General features: G+C 43.1%; 1 protein-coding gene across 5 annotated transcripts in view; it reads right to left on the bottom strand.

Annotated features, from left to right (window-relative positions):
• The window catches only part of LOC146839631 (uncharacterized), a 606426-nt gene that overhangs the window by 206956 nt on the left and 374426 nt on the right, over window positions 1-25044 (bottom strand). For 3 of the 5 annotated variants that reach the window (XM_085651721.1, XM_085651726.1, XM_085651722.1), the window contains exon 7: window positions 16768-16866. The exons of the other annotated variants lie outside the window; for them this stretch is intronic. In XM_085651721.1, the coding sequence (XP_085507847.1) occupies window positions 16768-16866 (99 nt within the window). The remainder of the gene's footprint in view (window positions 1-16767; window positions 16867-25044) is intronic. 5 annotated transcript variants of the gene reach the window in all.

Here is a 25044-nt window from a genome sequence, read left to right as displayed (position 1 = left end):
AGCTCCTCGAGTATTGTAGATAGTTCCTCTATAATGAGTAAAATTAAATCTAATGAACATTTGTTGAGGATCGCGTACCAGCGATCTTTGAATTCAAAGATCACTGGTACGCGATCCTCAACAAATGTTCATTAGATTTAATTTTACTCATTATAGAGGAACTATCTACAATACTCGAGGAGCTATCCAAAGAAATTGTCACCGTCACGAATGAACTCACCAATTCCATGTCCACAGAAGAATGGTCGAAAGTTCTAGAGGACATTAATGAACAACTCACCAAACACTCTCAAGAAATAAACGAAAGGAAAATACGAAAGTTCCGCCGGGATACGGTGGACTACAAACTTGAAGAAGTTTACAGTTGGGCTGAAATCTACGCCAAAAGACGACAAAACAAACCATATTCACAAAACACTGACACATCATCTTCAGACAGTGACATCACAAGAACCCCAACTAGACCCAAACCGACAACACCATCCATGGAATCAGAACAAATTCCAGAACAAAGACCACCACAAACAGAAGCACAAGCTCACACATCAGGACAATCTTTTTTAGAGGAAGGCCATCCTCAAAAAGGCGACCCAGGAGGAGCCAAAGGAAGAGACAAGGAGACACCATACACACGATCCACAGCGGGTGGAAAGAAAGACAAGGGCAAGAAATAACCAATGACGTGAACTTGGTCATCAACATCTCTGATCATAGATTCAGCAAAACGGAATTACAAACATTACAAAAAGGGACATCATACGTCCACACAAACAATACCAACCACCTGGAACTCGAAGTAAGTTTTTTCAAACTCATGAGAAAACTACGTTTACGAAATTATTTTGTAAACATTTTGACACCGCAAATATCAACTGAACCCGACCAACTCAAAGGATTATCACCTCCAAGCACATACATGGCACCCATCAGCCACAAAACCCTGGATATGTTTGAAAACCTGGTTAAACAAGACCTAACCAAACTCAACCTAGCGAAAAAAAGCAAAAAAAACAATCTCACTCAAAAAGAATTTGGTATCATTAAAATCATTTCTAACAATCCAAACATCATATGTCAAAAGGCTGACAAAGGGGGAGCCCTTGTCATACTCAATACCAGTCAATATGAAAAAGAAGTAACCAAACACCTCTTTGATGAAACAACTTACATCAAAATGGATATTAATCCCACCGAAAACTACAAAACCACATTGAAATCACTGGTGAACCAAGCCTTTGAAAAAGGAGTCATTAACGATAAGACCAAAAGATTCCTGATTAAAGATTATCCAAGTAGCCCTACCATCTACATGGTTCCAAAAATACATAAAGACTTGTTAAATCCACCATTCAGGCCAATAGTCTCGACCAAAGGAAGCTTGCACGAACCGGTTGGACAATTTATTGACAAATATTTACAACCTCTTGTATTCAAAACTCAATCATTTGTGAAAGACACAACAGACTTCTTAAACAAACTATACCACCTCAATCTTGACCAAGAAGAAACACTACTCATGTGCACTATAGATGTAAAGGCACTGTACACCTCAATACCCCATAACTTAGGTATTGAAGCAATAGAAATGGCACTATTACAATCAGAAATAAACTTGGAAATGCAAGTCTTCCTAATGGAATTACTGCACTTTACGTTATATCAAAGCTACTTCACTTGGAAAGACCAATGGTTCTTACAGACAACAGGCACATCCATGGGAAATTGCGCCACCCCGGCGTACGCGAACCTCTTCATGTATAAATTCGAACAAGACCACATTCTTAACAAGGACCCATGGCAAAAAAACTGCAGACTGTACTTGAGGTATATTGATGACATCTTCGTATTATGGAGTGGTACTGAAATCACATTAACGCAAGCACTAAACAACCTAAACTTCATAGACAATAGAATACAATTCACACATGATGTGCAAAAACAACAAATCACATTCTTGGATGTATCAATAAATTTGACCAACAACGTCTTTACTACAGACATCTACAGGAAACCAACAGACCGAAACAACACTTTACACTACGCAAGCTTCCACCAGGAATCTTTAAAAAGGCATTTACCCTACTCACAAATGCTACGAGCAAAAAGAATCGTATCTGATCCACAAACATCAATCACCAGATTAGATGAAGTAAAACAACGCTTTCAACAAAGAGGTTACCCTAAACAAGTACTTGATGAAGCAGAAAAAAGATGTTCACAGAGAAACAGACAACAACTACTATCAAAAACCACACCGATCAAAGAAAATCGCATCACGATGGTGTCTAAATTTTCTACGGCCAGCTCCAGAGTTAAACGAATTATTCAGCGTCACTGGTCAATGCTAATGATCGAACCAGATTTCAAAGATCTCTTCAAAAATCCACCAATCTTTGCATACACCAGGAGTAAGAACTTGGGTGAAATGTTAAAACAAAAGACTATTGAAGACACACAAAAATACAAAGGAACAATTGAATGCAAAAACTGTAATAAGTGCCACAACATCATTCCCGGAACAAACATTACACACCCAAGAAAGGGTTACAACATCAAACTCAAGGTCACAGCCACATGTGAAACGACGAACGTTGTTTACCTACTAAAATGCCCATGTGGCACAGTCTACGTGGGAAAAACTGAAAGAAAAATTAAGACTAGAATCAATGAACACAAATCAAACATCCGTACCAAAAACATCAGGTCAACCGTGGCTAACCATTTTACCGCAAACAACCATCACATCAGTCAACTTAAATTCTTAATCCTCGAGGTAGTTACACCAAAAGAAGGCCAAGACCACAAGAAACATTTACTTCAACGTGAGAATTACTGGATTAAAAAATTGGACAGTACTGACCCTTACGGGATGAATGAACGTATTGAATTATCTTGTTACTTATAAACCCAGTTTATATTTCTTTACAGGTTTACCAGCATGCTTTAACTATATATCCTTATACACACGCTACAAAATGGCCACCCCAGTCTACACCTTTTTCCTAATTTCCACAGAGTCCTACGTTGATTTTTATCTTCACCAACACTGGGTGAAACATCTACAAAGTAATCCACCATTGGTTAAGGGACACACCGAATGACTGCAACCGAAGAAGCACAAGCGTACAACTCCGTGCGCACTGCTAACATGTGAAACCTTGCTCTAGCGGCATACCGGATAATCGAAAAGGTATGAGCATTTAATAACATCGGTCGATGTTTATTCACTAACGCGAACAAATTAATTTTAACCGCTGCCTGCTTTTTACCGCGTTTGTTTTAAGCACAACGATCACTCGAGCACAAATTCACTTCTTATCGCTTAGCCCAGCCGCGCTCACAACCACTCCCGTTGATTCAAAACTTTTTCAACCGACTCACGTGCACAACCTAAACACTTTAAGCGTACCGTTCAACCCGAAAGCTTTCCTTTTCAACACTGGCCATCACGTTTTTTCACCATTCGAAAGCCACACTATAATATTCACACTGAGCATTGTGAAAAATGACCACATGAGTCCGTGATTCGCATCAATGAAGTTTTCCTGATTTATCTCTTAACATGCAAGTATGATGTCAAATACTATGTGCTTGTTAAATGAATGATTAGTACTCATGACATTATTTAATATTAATCCTAGGACTAATCCCTGATGAAGGGTATTTATGAACACACCCGAAATGCATTGGATAATTACAGTCCTTTTTTCATGAATTGAAAACAAATGAAAAAATGTATGAAGAATAAATACATACAACTGTACCTCAAAGCTTGTTTATTTAAAGAAGGCAAAAACGACAAACTGTTCCACCGTAGTGCCCAAGGGGGACACAACCCATATGGGAAGTGCTACTCATCATTTGCATACTGACGCCTGAATGAAGACGCCACCCCTGGAGCACACACAAAAATTAACAAACTAAAAGCAACCCTCAGTTAACAAGGTTGTAGCGCGTATCCCAACCTCATCATTATACAACTCTTTAAAATGATGGCATTACCCAGATTTTTCTATGACCTTCTCAACACACCCTTTCGTGTCTCTGCGTCATATTTTAGAGCGATAGACTCAGAAGTAAATAATCTCCTATGGGATGGTAAACCGGCTAGGATAGCTGCGGGTAAACTGGTTAGGAGCTGGTACGATGGCGGCATCGCCCTGCCCAAGGTTCAGGCATACTACTGGGCCTCCCAGCTAGCAGTAATTAATCAGTGGATCCATTCGCCCCACACTGACCCTGCGTACTGCCTAGATACACTAGCCCTGGGAACGGGGGGATTAACTGAGTGCTCTACTATAAAAAGAGAAAATCAGACCTACTGGGGCCAGCGGCACATACGGTTCACGTGTGGCATACAGTGACACAACACCTGGGATGGACTGACAAAATGACACAGCAAACCGCATTATGGGACACTGGCAAACTAGGCGCACTGGGCAATAGCAAGGGGTTCCAAAAATGGGACATAATAGGGATCTCCCGGCTGGGCGACCAATGGAAAGGGAGCAAAGTTGTTACCTTTGCCCACTTCCAGGACCAATATGAGATGGCCCCCGCCGAGATGTTCTGGTACATGCAGGTTAAACACGCACTAGAGCAACCATTCCAGCAGAGGAAACCCTTCCTGAAGACTCCCCCTTAGAAGACCGGCTATTAACCTCTTGAGTGCCCATGACGAGATGGTCTCGTCATGGGCTGCGGTTGCGCTGTGCCCATGACGAGACCATCTCGTCATAAACCCCGCCCGCTAATGAAAGGCGTGGCACAGGGCGGGGAAAGGGCAGGGCAGCGAAGGGGTTAACGGACCACATGGACAAAAAAGCGATCTCCGTCACATACCGAAAAATCATTAACACCCAACTAGACCCACTGTTAAAGCTCCGGGTTACATGGCAGGAAGAGGTGGGGAAGCTGGACGACACTGACTGGCAGGAGGCGATAGAATCACCCAGGGTAGTGGCGGTATCCTCCAGATCACGCCTAGTACAACTTAAAATACTACATAGGACATACATTACTAGAGTGACATTATGCAAAATAGGGAAAACCACTGACCTGCACTGCAAACGTCAATGTAACGACATAGGCACCTTCTACCACATATTGTGGGACTGCCCGGTTATCAAACTTTACTGGACAGCAGTAATGAACACTATCACTGAGGTCAGCTCAAACCCTGTCCCAATATAACCCAAATGTTGTCATCTGAATAGGAACCAACAGACATGAACCGTGCCGGCCAAACTTGGGCAACACTCAGGATGATGATAGCTAAACTAAATATAGCCCAGAAATAGGGGGCGGTGCAGGCCCCAGTTCTCAAAGACTGGTGCAGAGATATGGATATGATTATGGTGGCAGAAAAAGCCACGTACATCCACAGGAGATGCCCTAAATGGGAGAGAGTGTAGGGTAAATGGTATACCTATAGAGGAGGTATATGTACCCCCCCTGCAAGGGACCGGGAATCGGATGAGGAGGTATGAAAATGTAAAATGAAATTATATCTGTATTATACAACACACAATGTCGACCAAATGTGAGAACCATATATATTACCGAGTAAATATTGTGGACTGTAATCATAATATTCTGTTAAATGTAAAATGTTAAAATGCATTTTTTTTTTTATTTAATAAAAATTGTTTAAAAAAAGAAGACCTTTCTTACATGCTTTAGGACGAGCACCCAATCTCCTGGGCTCAAGTCATGGCAAAGGTCTTTTGAAGTCGGTGCAATCGCAGCTTCAACCTGATGCGACAACCACAACAGCCAATCCTTTACAGCAGTCAAGGATCAAGTCCTCTGTGATGTTTATCAAAGCTGTAGCCGGCACTGCAGGCAAGAGCATCTCCCTTCCCATGAGGATCTCCTGGGGCGACAGCTCATTTCTTTTATCGGGAATGCTGCATAAGCACATTAGAACCAAGGGCAACACATCAGGCCATTTCAAAGACGTTGAAGCACTTGCTTTTTCCAGCCTCGCCGTTTAAGTCCCATTGATCTGCTCCACAATGCCTGATGCCTCTGGCCTGTAACTACGATGCAGTCTCTAATCCTCACTCAAGGCAGTACACAACAGCTTCATGATCTCGCTATGCAAGTATGTTACTCTATCTGACTCCAATGTAGTTGGAAATCTGAAACAAGGTATAAGCTCCCTCAGCACTAACTGCTACTGTGAGACTGCCACACTTTCTAGATGGATAAGATCCCACCCACTGAGACAAGATGCACATAACAACCAAAATGTACCTCAGTCCATTACGCACAGGCATCTCAACAAAATCCAATTGAATCTTATTGAAGGGACCCCTGATCTACCAATGTGACTCAAAGCAAAAACTGTTTTCTTTCCCACATTCATCTGCACGTAACACACCAATGATGCACTGCTTCAGCAATCACACAAAACCTTGGATTGAACCAAGTCTGCCTGAACAATCTTTCCTTTGCATCCCTTTCCTATATGGGCTGCTCCATGAATCTACCTTGCCATTGGGTTTAACAGACAATCCAGCAACACCGCCCTGCCATCAGTTGAAGCCCATATGTCACTCTCCCCCTTCTCACAACCTGCTCTGATTGAACCTGCTTGTTCATGATCTGTTGCTTCCATTTGCAAATGCCTAACATCATCCTGTATGTGTGCAACAGCTTGCATCATGCTGAGTTTGGTCTTCTCTGCACTCTCACCAACATATTCCCCATTTAAATGCAAGCATGTGTGGAACAAAAACAAGCAACTTCATCCGCATAGCAGTTTATCGTGGTGACAAAATCATCTCCCCTCCCATGTGCAGCGCACTAAATGACCACCACTTCCTTTGGTAATTGCACTGCTTCCAACAGTTGTCTCACATATTCCCCGTTTTTGATGGGAGAACCTGATGAAGTTAGGAACCCTCTCTGCCACCGTGGCTGCCCGAAGTCATGAAACACACCAAAACTGTACTGGCTATTGTGACTAGGATCTGCTCGGAGACAGGAAATGAACAGGTCAAGGCAAAGATGTCGGCCACTTGTGCAAAGTGTACTCCTTGTCAAAAACACAGCTTCTACAACTTCAGAGATGGGACAAACAGCAAATGCTGCTCCCAGATTACCTTCATTGTCTCTTAGACATGAATCATCAACAAAAATGCCTTGGTGAGGATCAGACAATGGTTCATCAACAATGTCAGGTTTCGGCTATGTGCAAAGCTCAGTAACATCCATACATTCATGTTCTATACAATCTCCTCCATCAGTTTTTGGAACAGGTAACAAAGTAGCTGGATTTAACACAAAACAGCGCTTTAGAGTTACATTTTCTGCTGCAAGCAGCACTTGATGTATCTTGTCAGCCTGTTATTAGTCAAATGCTGTGTTTTGGTCTTCGTCATCAGGAGATCAACTGAGTGCGGCACATACACAGTAAGTGGATGACCCATCACAATGCTTTCACATCGTTCAATGCTGACACCTGTTGCAACAATGGATTTGAGACATCCTGGCAACGCTGAAGCTACAGGATCTAATGTAGTGGAGAAATTGGCCACTGGTCTATGGGCACCTCCATGTGTCTGGGTGAGTACAGAAAGAGCACGACCCTACCTTTCATGACAGAGCAGTGAAAACACTTTGTTTTAATCAGGCATTCCTAAAGCTGGAGTGCGGCTCAGTCACTCTCTCAGCTCCAAGAAGGCAAGTAAACATTCATTATCCCAAGGTACCGGATCACTCATATCCTTGTGAGACAGCATCTGCAAAGGTTTTGCCATCAAGGGGAAATTTGAGATACATTAAGTAGCCAACCACTCCCAAAAACATCCTGACCTCTTTCTGGGTAGTAGGCGGATTCATTTTCATGATCGCCTCCACTCGGTCTGCTGACACCTTCCTCTTGCCTCTTTCAATTCCATGATCCAAATACTGAACTTCAGTCAAACAGTACAGAAATTTGCTTCGGTACACTTTATGCCCAGTGTCAGCCAAATGGTTCAAAAAAGCGCTATAGTCGTCCCTATAAGCCTCCCGTTTTTCAGATGCAATGAAAAGGTCATCAATGTACTGACCTAGCACTGAGTTTTGGGGCAAAATCAAGCTGTTGAGGTTCTCCTTCAAAACCTGATTGAAGATGGATAGACTTTCAGTATACCCATGTTAAGACACGATTTTCCAGACAAAAAGCAAATACAAATTGGCTTTCCTCGTTCAATGGAATGGAGAAAAATGTTTGACAGAGGTGAATCACTGTGAACCAGACAACTTCACAAGGAATCTGAAATAGGATCACAGATGGATTCTGTACCACAGGCAACATGGGATCACAATGTTATTTACATTTCTAAGGTCCTGTACTATGCGATACTGTACACTCTGATTCTGCAGTTCCATGAATGGTGAATTGCACGGGATTCCTATGATCTCTTTCAGTATTCCCTGAGCGATCATGGACTCAATTGCCGGTGTAATCATTGCCACCGTTTCTGGGGTCAGGTTGCACTGAGGTGTTCTCGGGGATTCTGCATTAGGCTTTATTTGCATGCGGACTGGCTCGACTTGTCTCCTTGCCCTTTCCTTCATTTGTTGTACGTGGTTTCTGTACCTCTGTTTTGGGTTCAGCACTGGGAAGTCCTGTTGCTGGAACAGCTATGTGCTTTACAAGTTCTCTTAACATAACACTGCCTCCAAAACCTCTTTTGTAAATGAAAATACAGTTAAAATAGTTCTAAGACAAAGGGCTTAAAACTTAAAAATGCTTATTTCTAAAACTAAAGACTAGTGCATAAAATATGAACAGTAGGTAATGACACAGAACAAAAGATAAATGCTGCAATGCGTTACCTGGTCAGAGAAAACACTATGAACATTCCTAACATGGTTAGCAAGTTTGTAGCTTCTTCACACTCTATCCATACTACTAAGCGCAAATTTATCAGATTTTAGCAGAAGCAGAAAATAGTAAGCCTATAAATCAAGTTTTCTAAGATTGATTGCGCAGCATACTTTTCTAGGGGTGTGTGGTAAACTCTGGTATGCCTGCAGAGCTTGCAGAGTTTTGTCCCTCCAAAACCGCTTAGAGCTCATAGTTCGACAAAAAACACCAACAGCAGAGTGGCGGAGTTTACAGGTTCCCATGCCCGGTTCCCATGCCCGGTTCCCATGCCCCTAAAGAGATCTATGAGAGGTGCTTGTCAGAGAATCTTAGTTTGCTCTGAGACCCTAGACACTGAGATGAAGTGTACCTCCTCGCATGGTGTCCTGTCTTCTGAGCAGCAACCTCATAGCTGCCGACAAATAAAGCAAAATGATACATGCCTAATCATAAGATGGCAACTGTGTAGGACAGCAACATGTTTCTGTGGGTGAAGCAAATCCAGTGGATGTTAGTGATGAAAGGGATGCGCTTTCAAACTGAAATTGGTGGCGGGTTTGAAGAATGGGATTATCTGAGAAAGATCCTTGTACACTTGATTACCGGTAAGTAGCCCTAGGTAGTGGCAAGTGATTTGCCATCTGCAGGAGGCAAGAGTACACAATGCTTGCTTTATTGGGGGGATATTACAGACTGCATTTCACTTGTAGGGTGTTGTGGGCAAATTTCTTCTTTATTTCGGTGAAGGAGCTGAGTTTATGGAAATAAAATAGGATTCACCGTTCTTTACAAAATAACAGCACAAGAAGGCACCTAATTCAGATGGGAGACTCAGATTTTAAAAGTCAAAAATGCCTTTCCGGCGTCCACGGATGTGAGGTGCAGCAGACAGCATAACCTTTCCCCACTAGATGCCGGCCGGTCCCTTGCTCCCTGCCTGCGCTGCCTTCCCCGACGCTCAGTTTGAATAAACCGGTTCAGAGGCTCTACCCGTCCTCTCGAGAAGACGGCTGCATTTGGGCGAAACACAAACTGAATGCCGAATGCTGCAAGGCGCCGTGCATTCCTGATGAGCTCACATTACACAGGCCCTGCTAGTTCCCTCTGCTTGCACATGTAGAGTAGCTTGGGTTAAATGAGCTATTTGAACTTGGTGGGTCATGGTTCAGTATCAGCGTTGATACACACACCTTTTTATCATAGATATATCTTGATAGACAAGGAATATGCTCAATTAGCACATTTGTTCCCTTCGTGCAGTTATTAATCTTGACTGACTCACTACATTGTGTATCCACGACTCGCAATACAGGGACTCACACTCTGTATTCACATATCATTGTTTGAAATTATGCAATCTGAAAATCCACCACCAGCATTTCTAGACTCCCCTACTCAACCCCCCATTATATGGAAACAATGGTTTGACCCTTTCCAAATGTATCTGAGCTGCATAAGCGCTTCACGTTTTAGGCCCGGAAGGAAAAGGTTTTGTTATCCTCTTTAAGATTTGAAGAAAGTGGGGCTATGTTTGATTTTATGAGAAAGGGTGGAGCGGGACAAATTGGAGGAGACAGTTAAAAAACTTGAAGTTTGATGTGATGTACAATGTAGTTTTATAATCTTGAGAAACAAGTTTTCAAAAGATCACAGAATCGGTACAAGTTTGCTGATCCTTTTGGTCCGGTACTCGGTTCGGGACATTCAAGCAGCACCTGCCCCTAACACGGGCACAGGAGTCTGACGTTTTCTGTGGCTGGGGATGCACTGTGGTTGTTTCATGCGGAACCTCTCACAGCTCACTGAACCACTCAGGAAACTCAATAAGGTCTCAGCCTTTTGGTAGTGGGAGGCAGGAACAGGCTTTACTGGCCATGAAACAGACATTATTTGAGGACCTGGCTCTGGATTCAGAACTTTCTGTGGATGTCGTTTCCATCTCAGAAATAACAAGGTGGCAAATGGGCTCCCTGTGGCCTAAGCCAGCATTGCCCTAACCCTGACCGAACAGAGGTATTCCCACATAAAAAAGAGGCACTTGCCATGAATTGGGGATGCTGCCACTTCTATGTACACCTGTATGGACGCCCATTCAATGTGAACACTGACCACAAGCCGCTCATTCCACTGTTCAAGGGGTCAGCAACAAACCCTCCACCAAGGATTTAAAAATGGATACTCCAGTTTTAGGAGTAAAACTTCTCGGTAAAATATAAGCCAGGATATATTAAATCAGCAGACTATTTGTCGGGTCACGCACAGTCCATTACTCCTCAAGAAGCTCAGGTAGCAACAAATACAGAGGACTATGTGAAACTGATCCTCGAGTGCTCAAGGCCCCTACCAGTTTACCTAGCCAAAATAATAGCGGCAACCGGGACCAATGACTTTCTTTAGTCTGCCTTTGCTGCCACCCCCTCTGGAAGATGGGCCAACATACTTGCCAATTTGTCCCACAACACGGTTGAGGCCCATTCTGTTTTACAGTCGAGGAGTGAGCTCAAACTCAGTGAGGATGAATATCTCATGAAGGAACCTCGTTTGGTAATACCATCTTGTCTAACACAGGGGACACAATCTCACCCATGAGTCATACCAAGGAACGGTCAGAACCAAGAGCAGTAAAGTGTGGTTCCCTGGACTGGATGACATGATGGAACGCACCATCAGGCAGTGGGATTTTTTTGACAAGCAAGAGGTGGACCAGCTCCTCTGCCGCTCATAGTCACAAAGCAATCCCGGACACCCCATGGCATCATGCTGGTGTGGATTTTGGCAAACTTCTGGATGGTTGCCATTTGCAAGTTATCACTGATGATTGCTCAAAGTACCCCGAAGTGGAATTTGTGGCATACACCTCCGGGAGGAAACCATACCGAAGTTTGAGCAGGTCATGGCCACTCACGACCTGATCAAGGAACTACACACAGACAATGGTCCCTGTTTCAATACCCAGGATGCTGCCAGCTATTTCATGTTAAGAAATACAAACACCACAATATCACTCCACGCTGGTTCCAAGTAAATGGAGAGGCTGTGCATTTTATGAGAACCATCAGCAAGGTTGTCATGATTGCTCAAGTGGACAGTATAACATGAAGACAGCTGTCACTACGTTTCTGAAAGACTACTGACTCATAAATCCCCCCAGCAAAGGTTTGGCTCCCAGCATTCTATGTTTCAGAAGATAAGTGGAAGACCTAATACCCAAAGACTCTTGTTGGGAGGAGGCTCCAGCTGTCAACAGCCTTGCCACATCTAGGAGACAGTCAAGAAATCAAAAAATGTACTAGCACCAGCGGGCTATGGTCAAAGTCAGAGATAATGTACTGGTACAACATCCCCACCCTGACAGTAAGTTCCCTCTGCCTTTTTGTGGCAAGTCACAAGCATAAAATTGATGATGGTAACTGCTAGAAGAGGGAATGAAATTGTTATAAGAAATGTATCATGCTTTAAAAGATTCTATGAGCCGTCTGTCAGCATATCAGGGTCTGAGGTCACTCCTTCTGGGAGCCCGGGGAGAACACTACCACCTGAAGCAAAAAAAAAGAAGAAGTGAATGGAGCGGAGCTGTCCTTTCCTGTGTCAGATGTGCCACAGTCTTTATGCCCAAGTCCCTTTCCACTGACACCTGTTTCACTAACAGTTGAGGCCTCTGGATGAAGTCTATCTGGAAACAACCACAGAAGGAGCCCCATTCCATCCCTGAAGTTCAGGACTATGTGCTGGGCTGATCGTGTTTTGAAACCAAGTACTATTACAAGAGTGTCAGTTGGCGGGGTCAAGCGACAAAGTCAGGAAAGTTTCTAGACACCAGTGTTTTGTGTGTTTTTCAAAGTATTGTTTTTGTTTATTTTGCTTTTGTTTATTTCTCTTAAGTTGTGGAGGAATGTAATTGCAATGGTCATAAAAGTGTCTTACAGGAGTACCCTTGAGAGTGTATGCTGTCGTTGTTTGCCCCGAGGTCACATGACCTCATAATAAAATAAATGAGACGGGGCGCGTAACGGCAGTTTGAGTGTCACGTCATTTGTCCAGCGGCTTCGCATGGCCTAGTGAGGTTTGTGTGGGTGCTTGCCTGCAATCCAGAGCACAACACAACAGGAGTTCTACATCTGTTTTCAGACAGGCACTCTTGCTTTGGGAGGGTCGTGGGTGTAGTCTTTGATCCCTAGTGCGCCCTGGATGGATTAAAGAGTTTTTCACTGGATGGTAACATTATTAGATATTGACCACAAACTCTCAACATAGAATGATTATTGGGCAGCGACTGCATTTATGGAACTCATACTCAACTCTAGCTCGTTATCTTCCAAATTAGGGGCATACAGAGAAGCGGATAGCGAGCGGGAGCAGGGATGTGAAGTCCAGTTAAGATTGCACATTTGATCTTCTTCTACAGTACTCAATGTACAGTGGTGGAGAGACTCACTCAATCAAGCATGTGTCTGGAAAGTTTATGCTTCCTTTATCTGGCAAAAGTAAGGGTGTTGACGATATTCTAAAGAGTAAACTGGAGATTCACATCTTCCTATCAGTATAGAATCTATATCTGAGATAGTATATAATTGTTGCATAGGGCTTAAGTTGGATTCTTCCGGACATTGGTGCGGAGCCCTGTTTTCTTTCTTTCAAGTAGGGGGTCTATATTGAGAATGTGTTAGTAGGTGGGGGGACTGCTAAAAGCCCCCTTTTTCTGCAACTTCCCTTGCAGATTAGGGAGGTTAAAAGGTTAGATAGGCATACATATAGGACTTAGCCCTGACCAGTTCAATCTTAGTAAAATAATTCAGAAGGAGGTAAAACGTATGACAACAAATAATAGGGGATAATACTGACATGATTCAGAGAGAAACCCTAACAAAGGCAAGGAACCATTTGGGAAACCGGGACGGAATTACAACTGGTTAAAAGGTGGGAGCATGGCCCGCACAGACCGAATGATATAGTATGCTAATTGGATTTACAGAACAAATTATGGCCTGTTGACTGGCAAAAACTTTGCCTGTGCTTAATATATTTCAGATAATACTAGCCATACCTACGAAACAGGTATACTATATGATTTTAGGGGGGTCACAAGTCAAAAAATATAAGCTGCACGAAAAGTTTGATTGATATTACTTAGACAAAACACATAGGCATGTAATTGATCTCATCAAAGGAGCATGTTTCCAAGACAAATGTAAAATACAAAACATAAAAAGATAAGTGAAAACTAGTGTATGAAACAAATAGAAATAAATTCAAAGATTTTAATACAGATGTCTAAACTAAGCCGGCAGTTCGATAAATATGGCATAGATAAAAAACAATTGAAGATAAGATCAACCAAATAACAAAAATGTTCGCAATAATTGGGATGCAAATTCTTTCTGGGGAAAATAACTTTCTTTGCTTTGTATATCCACTACTGTATGATATACTGTATGATATATCCATGGGATGCCACACACAAAAAGCCACCTGAATGAAAAGGAAGATTGATATAGAAACATATGTCACCTATAATTCAAGTTGTTAGAATAAAACAATCATGTTCGAGTAACAAATACATATGCTTGTATCTTTTAGCACTGAGAAAGTTGCGGCCACCTGCCATGGTTGACGAAACATGTGTTGACTAAAAAGACGCTAAAAAAGACCTAAATAAAAACTTTTGAGAATAAACCTAACAAATACAATGAAAGACAAGAATTGTTGTTATCTGTTACTTATCTAATACATGTTGACATTAGCGTGTGCTGTGGAAACCAAAATTTTAGGTATCCAGGAGTGCCATTCAGTATAGTGCACACACTTTGGGTGCCCTGACCCTTGCTTATATGAGAAGGTTTAATTGACTGAGGTAGGACGCATTTATGGATGAGTGGATATAGCTTAGTGCATGGGCTGCAGTCAATGAGCACGTGATGAGGGATTGTTTGGCGAGGGTAGGATATCTTGGTACACATGGTGGGGGGTGATTGGCTTTTAGACTTAAGACACTGCATGTAAATATGGGAAACCACTAGTGAGGTAATAGAAGTGGTTAAAGTAGATGTGAGTAAGGAGGTGAACTATTAGCACCTAGGAATTTGGTGGATCTTGTAACCTTACCTGTAAGACAACACAGGTGTATGAATTATTTTGTAATTGGAAACATTTGTAAATTGTGTATCTGACTCTTATCTAAAGAATGTTTGTACTGTACCTGGAAGAAACCCCATGTCTATATTGGAATGAGGATAGACTGATTTAGGTCCTGAAGAAGATGGTTTGTAATCAATATTTCCATCAAAGCATGTGTTGACCGTGATCGTTTGCTGAGTCCCCCAGCTGAGATGCAACAACTGTAGAAGAAAGACAAATTATCTCCTTCTTGGGTTGTGAAGCATTCTTGGGGACTGTGTGGTTGATTCTGAGTATGCATGAATAGTATGCATGATAGGTGTAGGAGTTGAGTGGGGTTTATACTGATTGAGCAATTGTCTTTTTTTTGATTGTTTAAAAATAAATAGGATTAATTTAGTAATATGTAATGATGCACTTTACATTGAAATGTGATCGAAAGCTATGAAAGTATGAAAATGTAATATATGTACAACAAATGCTAAGTCAGAAATTATCTTTTAATTCACTCAGGTCATTCTGTGCTTCCATAAATTGAGCAAGGTTGGAGTAGGTTTATGTATACAGGGATGTAGTTGCAGATTTTGTGGCTCCCAGCAAAATGTAGTTAGAGCCCTCTAAAGTTACAACTGGGCTGGCCTCCCACAGACATACAAAGACATTGGCCAAGCCAAGAGATTCAGGCCCCTGAGAGGTTGGAGACTCAGCATACCAAAAGCAGCTGAAGATTTGCTGTGAAAATATAGTTGCTAAACACATAGGGGCAGATTTATGTTTCCTGGCGCATCCCTGCAAATCAGCAGGGATGTGCCAGGAAAGATGTGTCACGCAAGTTTACCCTTGCGCCACCACAGATGCGCTGCATTTACAATGCAGCGCATCGTGGCGCAAGGATAAACAGATGCGTGACGCATCTGATGGCGTAAGGGCGGCGCATTGCTGGAGTCGTGTCGCAAGCACGACGCAACTCCAGCAATGTTTAGGGGCTGCCCATACCTAACATGCTGCGTCATGCCTTACGCCTGCTTCAAGCTTGTAGATTTCACTGCGTCACTTTTCCGAGGCTTTATCCGATGGAACGCTCACCCTGCATACATTAAACCTGACGCAGGTTTAATGTGGCGCAGGGCTTTACACCGTGACGCATCTCCATAGATGCGCCACGATGTAAATGGGGCGCAACGTGGCGCAGGGTTTACGCCACCGCTGCGTCACAAAAGTGACGCAACGGCGGCGTAAAAGTGGCGCAAGTCTAACATAAATCTGCCCCAGGGATTATAAAAATGCTCATAAATGTAGATGTCAAAATAAACACACTATCCAACTTAAAAAATGACTATCAATGAAAAATTTCGAAATTAATGTAAACTCACGTTATACTTTTATGCGATTTAGTAAATGTACTCTCCTCGCTCAAGTGTTTGATGGTGCAACAGGATGCAGGCCGACCCGTTTGTGGGTAGATATTTTTGTATGGTCTTAATTTTTGTATCTTCATTTTGATAAAGTATATTTTTATAGTCTTTCTTATGGTACTCTTTATCACGCGAGTGTGTGAAGACCAGTGTCTTTGGTAAGAATCAATGTTTGGGTGAGTGTGCCAGGGTATGTGTGCCCACCTCAGTGATGTATACAATAAGTTCACCTTGGTGGTACAGGAAGTGGTGCCTGAGGAGCGTAAATTTGTGAACGAGTTACCTTATATCAGTGGCAAAGGAAAGGAATGAGCATTTTTCAACTCTCACCCCTCCTCTGTTATACACACACAAAGAACCGGCGCAGCAGATTACCTTGGCAGTATCTGAAATAGATACCAGCAGCGAGGATCATAAACGTCAGTGGTAATCCCACTGACAGACCTATGATCATACCAGTACTTGTTGATGAGACTGAAAAAAAAAGAAATAAACATTTTAAGTAACAACCAGTCTGCTCTGTTAATATGTGTGATTCGCATAATATGCTTGCATTGGTATGAACATCTGATTCTAAAATCTACTCTAAGATAAATAGCGACTTCATCCATGTACAAAGTTGTCAGAATATATTTAAACATTATTACCCAAAAAGCATTTTAATCAGTCATTTAAAATTTTATTTTGCCCCAACAAAACTAAAATCAATACATCTGTGTAATATAAATTATGCTTTCTTTGAAGATAGTTCACACAGTGCCACAAGGACTCCAGCTAGACCTTACTGACAAGGCCTTAGTAGGACACACTGATTCAAGATTGCCTGTGTTTCAGTCTGGAGGGGAACCGGTCTGGCAGTTAGGGTTGGATTATTCTTATTGGACTGCTTTGCATATGGCTGGTCTTTGTCACAGTGGTGAAAAGTGATGGATAGATATACAGCCCACGACATTGCCAGAGGCTCAGCTAAATCGAAGCATTCCATTCATACCTTGTTCTATGGTTGCTCGGATAGTATATCGGATAAAAAATATTGAGAGGCAGAAATATCGAAAAATAAATATTGTGATACACTAATATCGCAATACACATTTATTGTTGACAAGAATATTGTTTTTATAGGTAAGTAATTTATTTTAATAATATCAATGATTTTAATATTGGTTTTGTTGCAGGGATTCTGCTTATACACAGAACTATGCGTAGAACCCCAGGACCTCAGTGAGTTGTGGTGTACCAGAAACTCACCTCAGAACCCAGAACCCAGTATCCGGCTAGCATAAGTGTCCCATTCGTTATCCGAGATTTATCTCGCCGGTCCCAATGAAAAGACAACCCAGAACACGCGACTCAGTACATACTCAGGAATGGTGGGAATCGGAAATACCTGTTCGTATATTATTCTCACATCAGTCCACAACAAGAATCAACAGAGACACGGTGAAAATAAAAAGAGTTTATTTTTATAGACCACGTGTCCTAATATGCTGTACTTTGGCTAATACAAGCAGACAAATGATTAAAATCAAAACCATCAACATAGTTACAATTCCATAGAATATAAAAGGGGTGATCATGTTATAATGACAGTGGATACAACCACCTTCCCTTTACTAAGAAGCTAATATTATTATTAGACTAACAGAAGGTCTCTTAGGCTTGCATAGGGGACCCCATACCTCAAAGATCAGCTTAGTGAAATCACATCACAGGAGCATCAGGAGTCTTCTCGCAGGAAGGCTCGTCTTCGGTCTGAATAATAAACATGATGTCCGTGATATTAAAAGCACCAACTTTCAGGTATGTGCAGCTGCTCGTGTGTTATGACTAAATAGTGGGTCGATCAACCTAGAGTGGAAAACATGCATTGTCTAACAACTCAGACTGTTTGTCACATCGTGTGCAGACCAAGGTCGCTTCGCAGAGCTCGGGATGGTAACAACAGATTGCTCTTGTGTGAGACAAAACTCGAGTCAGCAGTTCGTTTAAGCAATAACATTTGAACGCAGTGTCGTGTGCAAAAGCAGCAAGATGGCTTTCTAACTTCTGACGTGGTTATGCTAACTTAACAATGTATGTACGTATTAAGGGAGTCCTTACTACATGCCCCCTTGATTGAAGCACTACTTAGTATGCAAGAAAAGAGAGAACGCAGAGTTCAAGCGCGACAGAGCAGAACAAGGCGTATCCAATTTAAAAAAGAACTGGTCAGTTTAGGCAAAGTTCGAACAGGACTAAACCAAAAATGGATAGAAAAAACAAAAAACCTCAAACGTGCCGTGGGGGGTGAAAAAACGAAAAAACGCCTCACCGGGCAGAAGTGCAGACGTACAGGGACAGTTCAAGACACGTGAGGAAAACACAGTGGACGATAGTTCACTCAATCCATGAAAGTATATGCAGCATATGTGGCCACTGCTTCCAGCAGAAAATCATTGGCACGGCCACTGAAGGTTTCAGCCATCCAGTTAAGTAAAGAAAAGGAACATACGTGTTCTTCTATTAGCGGAGCCTCTAGCACCATCAGAGGGCAACCAGCGTGTACTTCCAAGTAACTCATATCCAAGAAGTCATATGCCGCTCTCACGACGTCCCAATTACCCAGGATACCATGCGCCGCACCGCAGGCCATAATCCGAACACCAGAACAGGCAGACTCGTGAGACACTAAGGGACTCATCAGTCGATCATAATCCGGGTCCGGAGACACCATGTTGGATAAGCACAAATCCATAGGCCATTCAAAGGGACAATCTAGGCAGTGGAAGACAGGTTGCACGCAGGTGAAGTAGGAATACCGGAAGGATAATCCATATGCCAGGCTCAAAGTCGCCAACGGCAGGACACCATAGTAATCAAGCATCCTGTCACGAAGAAGCTGCAGACGGGACAGGCTGTCGTGTGGCACAGAAAGAGCAGCCATTCCGCAAGATGAAAAGTAAAAGTAGCACACCTGCCACTAGAGCCAGAATTAACGGGACACCTCCAAAGACGCTGGAGAAAATAGAATGAAAAAATGCCGGAATCACACCAAAAATAGTTTGGAAAGAGGTCACGAGGCCCGAGCCCACAAGTTTAAAAAAATGAGCCAGGCCAGTCGTGGACGAGGCATTGAAAATTGTTTGGATCAAAGCTCCAAAATGCAGGGGGAGGTCAGTATTCAAAAGCGCCTGTACCTCGGTGCGCGTATTTGCTACGTGAAGGACAAATGTTTCCCGGGAGGAAGTCAATGGCACCTCCTTTTGGGACAATAGCGCTCTTATTCTGCTCATCTTGTTGAACTCTGCTTTCAAGGTTGGAATCGAAGGCCAGATGGAAGCATCCAGCCTCCCATGCGGGGGTGGAAACAGGACGTTATTGCAGCAGACAACCCTCTGTGTTACAGTTACTATATACGGGATCCCTACTAACATCCCGCAGCAAGCTTCATTGTTTAAAATTAAATAACTACCGTTTGCAAGCAGCGTGAAAGATGGCGTAATCACTGGTACCGGGATACCTTTGAGGACGCAGGCCAAATTCGGAGCGTGTACATTACAAGCACCGTGCAATTGAATGTGCCTACATACAACAGAATGATCAGGTGACGTTGTACATTCTTCCCCCTTCAGATAAACCTCAGTACCGTCCCTCGTACATCTATACGTAAAGGGGAGGGACCACACTTCATGTATGAAAGCGGTACCCAGCTGTTCATATCTACCCAGAGCATAGTGTTTCATACAAGAGGTAAACTTAAAAAGCGCAAACGGTAGAGTTATCAATCCGTGTAAGAGCCACACAGCGGAGTCGACTTCCGCAACAGAGAAAGGTAACGGCTCCAATTTCTCAATATGGAGCAAGGAATATGTAGCATCCTTCATGGACATGAACTGCTGTTTGTCAGTAAGGTTAAAGGGAAGAAATAACAATGTTGTATTCAGGTAGTCCCAAGGGACCTTCCCTGCCTTCAATGTTTGTAATGTCCATGCAAACTGCATAACAGAACGCAACTGGTTTTGACCATGATATAACACAGACATATCATCCTGCACAATATCCACAATCGAAGAAACAATATTATCTAATGTATAAATGCGAGAAGAAAGAGTGTTAATGCTGTTATCAATAACTGCTAATACTTTTTCCATATTAGCCTGATCAATAGCTCTCAATCTTGAAGCTGCCTCAATTTGCGACAGTTTCCATACTTCGTTGTAAATAGCATACGCCCATCTCTTGGATCTGCCACCCACAGGACCTTTAACAAAATCATTCAAATCTATTTTGTCATGTAACTTTGATAAATGAACTTTGACAGATGCCAAGGTGGAATGTCGCAGCCAGGACTGACATAATTTCCCTACAGAGTATGTAGTTACTGTATGTGACGACTCAAACCGGGGGTCCACGCGATCTTGAGTATACCCCGGTTTCAGTCCTAGAAAACGACGTTGACAGGTATCAGAACTGCTTTGCCAAATTAACCATCCCTCACTATTAAATTTCGAAATATTGAAAGACGAATTAGAAACTAATAACTGCAAAGCAGGAAGGGACAGATCTGTGTGATTATTCCAATTTGGGTAAGCACCCAGATCCGGCACAGAAGGCGAATTTAGTTTTTTAGAAGTGGCCAATCCGAAACAGGTGGTTTGGAAGATGGTTGCATTTAAAAACAACATATGATTTGGTACTAGACAGGCACGGTGTAAAGCTTCAGTTCCCTGAACCTGCCACGGTTTGGAACCCCAAACCGACTTAAGATCAATAGTAGCCTTCCATAGATCATAACCTTTGATTGACAACTCATCCATAAAGGACTTAGAATATAGCAATTTGGTGTGTGTCAGTCTAACCTTGGAGGCAGACTCAGGCTTAACTTTAAAATAAAAGGATGCCGGGGCTGAAACACCGAAATCAGTAAAATAAGTAAACTTATCAACTAATGTATGTGAACTGCCAAACGAGGGGGTGGGACAGTGTTCCCACTGTGTAAAATTTACAAAATTTCTAAACGTATTTGCTTTATGCAGGAAGTGATTGCCATAATGTTGAAAACAATACTGTTCTGCATAATTAGCCGCATTGTCATACAAATCCTCTGCATCAAAGGCGGCATAATATTTCAAATCTGAAAACAGTGCTTCAATGGCGTGTACATCCCAATCATCAGAACGTATGTTCTGTTTAACTACATCACCCATAGAAACACAAAATACATTAGGCACATTAATGACCTCTGTAGGCCCATGAATTTGAAATTTAACTGCATCCCATGCGATTCCATCCATGACGGGCCAGGCAGTAATATTCACAAAAGTCTGGTCCCTTTTCATGATGTGGGATGAGGAGTGGGGGGTCAAAGTTCCATTGATAAGTCTAATCGTCGATCTCTCTTTGAGATAATGGCCATCCACCAAACGGAAGAAAACTACAACAAATCCAATGGACATGAACAAAAAAATACTAAAAAGCATCAACCAGATGTATGTCCAAGGGGCTATCAAAAAATGTTTCTTAAACCAGCTTACAAAAACAGCAATGTTTGATGGGGGAGTTGAGGGCAAAGAGTTAGTGTCAAAGGAAAAACGGGACTGGCCAAGCGCTGTAGATTGTAAGACAGGCGAGGGTCCACGTGTAGGATAAGCATACTCAGTCTCTTCGGGCAAACCACCAGCCGGTGGTATCAGCAAGGGATCAGTAACTGAATGCATCTCGATTGCAACATCAGACAAGGTGGTAGAAGCAGGAACCATCATTGAATTTCTTTGCATTGTCTGGCATGAAACTGCCGGAGTCATACTAAGAAGTATCGGCCACTCGCTGAAGTTTGACATTGTCAATAGAGATGTACCTGTTTTCTTTGCGACCAGGAAGTGGAGGTAAAATTACTGTTCTTGTACCCTGCACTCCAAGCACTGGAACTGGTGCACGATAAGAGGGGCCGAACTCCTTCTTGTTCTCCACCTTCTCACGGACCAGATCACCAACTCGGGGTAGCCAGCCGACTACCGGAATCTGAACCTCAGCTTCAGACGTGGAGGGCAAATGTTCTTTCGAAAGAGAGTCTCTGGCTTCTTGTAGAGTCTGCAAAACAGCACAGTGATCATCTACGTCAAAGGGTGCGGTCGACGCCGCAATGTCTAGACCATCAAGGTCCGGAACAAACATTCTGATTCCGAAGAGCATCATGTACGGGGTCCGCCCACCCAGAGACCTTCTAGGGAGATTATTTAGTGCACGTTGGACGTTATACAAATGGGCTAGCCAGTTCCGGCCCGTGCCTAAAACACGTGCTGTCAATGATTGCTTTAAGTCACGGTTCATTCGCTCCACCACACTATTACCCTCAGGTCGGTAGGGAGACGAAAATTTGACAAGGACCCCCAAATTTTTCATAGCCTCCTTGTAAGCCTTAGAGGCGAACGCAGGGCCCTGATCAGAATGGAAGGTACCACACGCAAAAGTTCCCACAAAGACACGCAAATCCCTGATGACAGTCCGCGAGTCAGCACTCCTTTGTGGCCACACCCATAGAAAACGTGTGCACGAATCCACTGCAACCAAGATGTACTTGTACGCAGTATCAGAAGAAAAAGGACCGCAGTGATCTAAATAAACACAACCAAATGGCTTATTAGAGATGTACAGCTGTGTCTGTGGTGGGCGCGCAACAGTAGAAGGTTTAATCTGTTGGCAAATGTCACAATCAAGAACATAAGCGCGCGCTTGTTTATATAAACCAAACCACCAGTAACGTTGTTGTAGCAGAGATATTGTAGCTGACACACCGGCGTGGGCTGACGCCAACCCCTCGTGCGCAGCCAAGATCAGTGCTGGTCTGCAGTCCGCGTTGGGAATAATTCTATCACCAACGTCGTTAATCCTCACTAATGGGACGTTATCAGGACTTAAATGATAAATATACCGAGAGGGAAAACCCTTCGGGTAATCTCCTCCCTTCTCTGTAGCAGCAATAGCTGCCAAGATGTCATCATCAATCTTACTTTTGGATCTTGTAACTGCTGCCACTAAGTATGTAGCCACTGCTGTTTTTGCTGCCTCGTCAGCTAAGCTGTTGCCGACAGCATGGACACCAAGCCGCTGGTGACCAAGAGTGTGAATAACACTCACGAGAGGGAGACGTTGTTTAAAGTCTGCCACCCGAACCCAAAGCGTTTTATGCTTAATTGTGCTACCTTTAGTGTCGCGGTAATCATTCTGAGACCAGAAGTGTAAATTGTCATTGTAGGACTGGACACAGTAGAAGGAGTCACTCACTATAAGAGTAGTGACTCGGGGATCAGCAAACTCCAGTGCAAGCACCAGAGCCCGGAGCTCCGCCAATTGCGCGGTACAATCACCCAATGACTGCGTATGCACTGCATCAGATTGGAATTCACCATTTACGAATGTACCTACGACAATTGCGCAAGACGCAGAATAAGCGTGCTTCGATCCAATTGCGGGTTGCGCAGACCCGTCAGTGTATATGACACAATGGTATTCTTCGAGCGGGCGCAAAGACAGAGGTGCCGGATGAACGAATTCATACTGCAAGTACTCTTGAGTCTGTAATGAGGCATCAAAGATTTAAGTGACGTCTGGCGACGTCAGTGTTGTGGCCCATTGTATCCACCGTGGATGCAAAGCTTTAGAATTTGGTACACTTGCTTTAGTCACTGCCTCTAAAGCAGGATATGGAGTTACAACCAGAATCTGTTTCCCATGCGACAGTGCGCGTTCCTTGAGGATCGCCATCTGCACAGCAGTCAGAACTTTTTCGACCGTGGAAAAACGTAATTCAGCAGAGGTGTACAAGTGGGATTTGTACGCAATGGGGACTGTGTCGCCCTCATTAAACGTCAAATACGTGAACCCCACGGCGCCTGGTACTATTCTTATTACCAGGTTAGTGCGGTTATCACGTGTCAGCAAGTATTGTGAAGCAAGAAGGTCAGCCTGTAAAGACTGTAAAATTGCAGAGTGTTCTAGCTGCCAGCTAGATTTCGAAAACGAAGGCTGTATCAAGGCGTAAAGCGGCTTGATACGCTGGGCATAATCAGGAATGTACGTACGGCCGAAATTCAGAAAACCCAGCAGAGATTGTAATTTCTTCAGTGTCGTAGGAGCACTTAAGCGTGCACACTTTTCCAGAAAGTGGGGGGCTAACCCCTTACCTTCATTGTTGAGCTCGTAGCCCAAAAACAACACCGTATATTCTGCGATGTGTGACTTCGCAAAATTGAATTTGTAGCCATAGTCAGCAACACTCACGATAATATTGTCAACCCGATACAGATGCGGCATCAGCTCATCATCCGTAAGATAGATATCGTCAACATATGAGTATGCTTCGGGGTCTATTCTTTCTAAGAGAGAAACCACGCGAGCAGAAAAGACGCCAGGGCTATTTTTGTAACCCATGGCTAATCTTGTAAACTGTTTTTGTTTTCCGCCTGAAGTAAACGCTGTCCACTGGCTACTCAGTGTGGACAGGTTGTGGCTAAAAAAGCCATTGGAAATGTCAAGTGTCGTTTTAAATCTTTTATGCACGAGACTGTCGACCAAAGCCGAGCTATGTGTATTTTGTACCGCGCAGGTCCGGCAATGGGAGTTTAGGTGCCGGTAATCCAAAACTAAACGGTACGAGCCGTCAGGCTTCGTTAC

This window comes from Triturus cristatus, chromosome 4_1 (assembly GCF_964204655.1).
Source record: "Triturus cristatus chromosome 4_1, aTriCri1.1, whole genome shotgun sequence".
Taxonomy (NCBI): Eukaryota; Metazoa; Chordata; class Amphibia; order Caudata; family Salamandridae; genus Triturus; species Triturus cristatus.
This window is presented reverse-complemented; position numbering and strand designations above follow the sequence as displayed.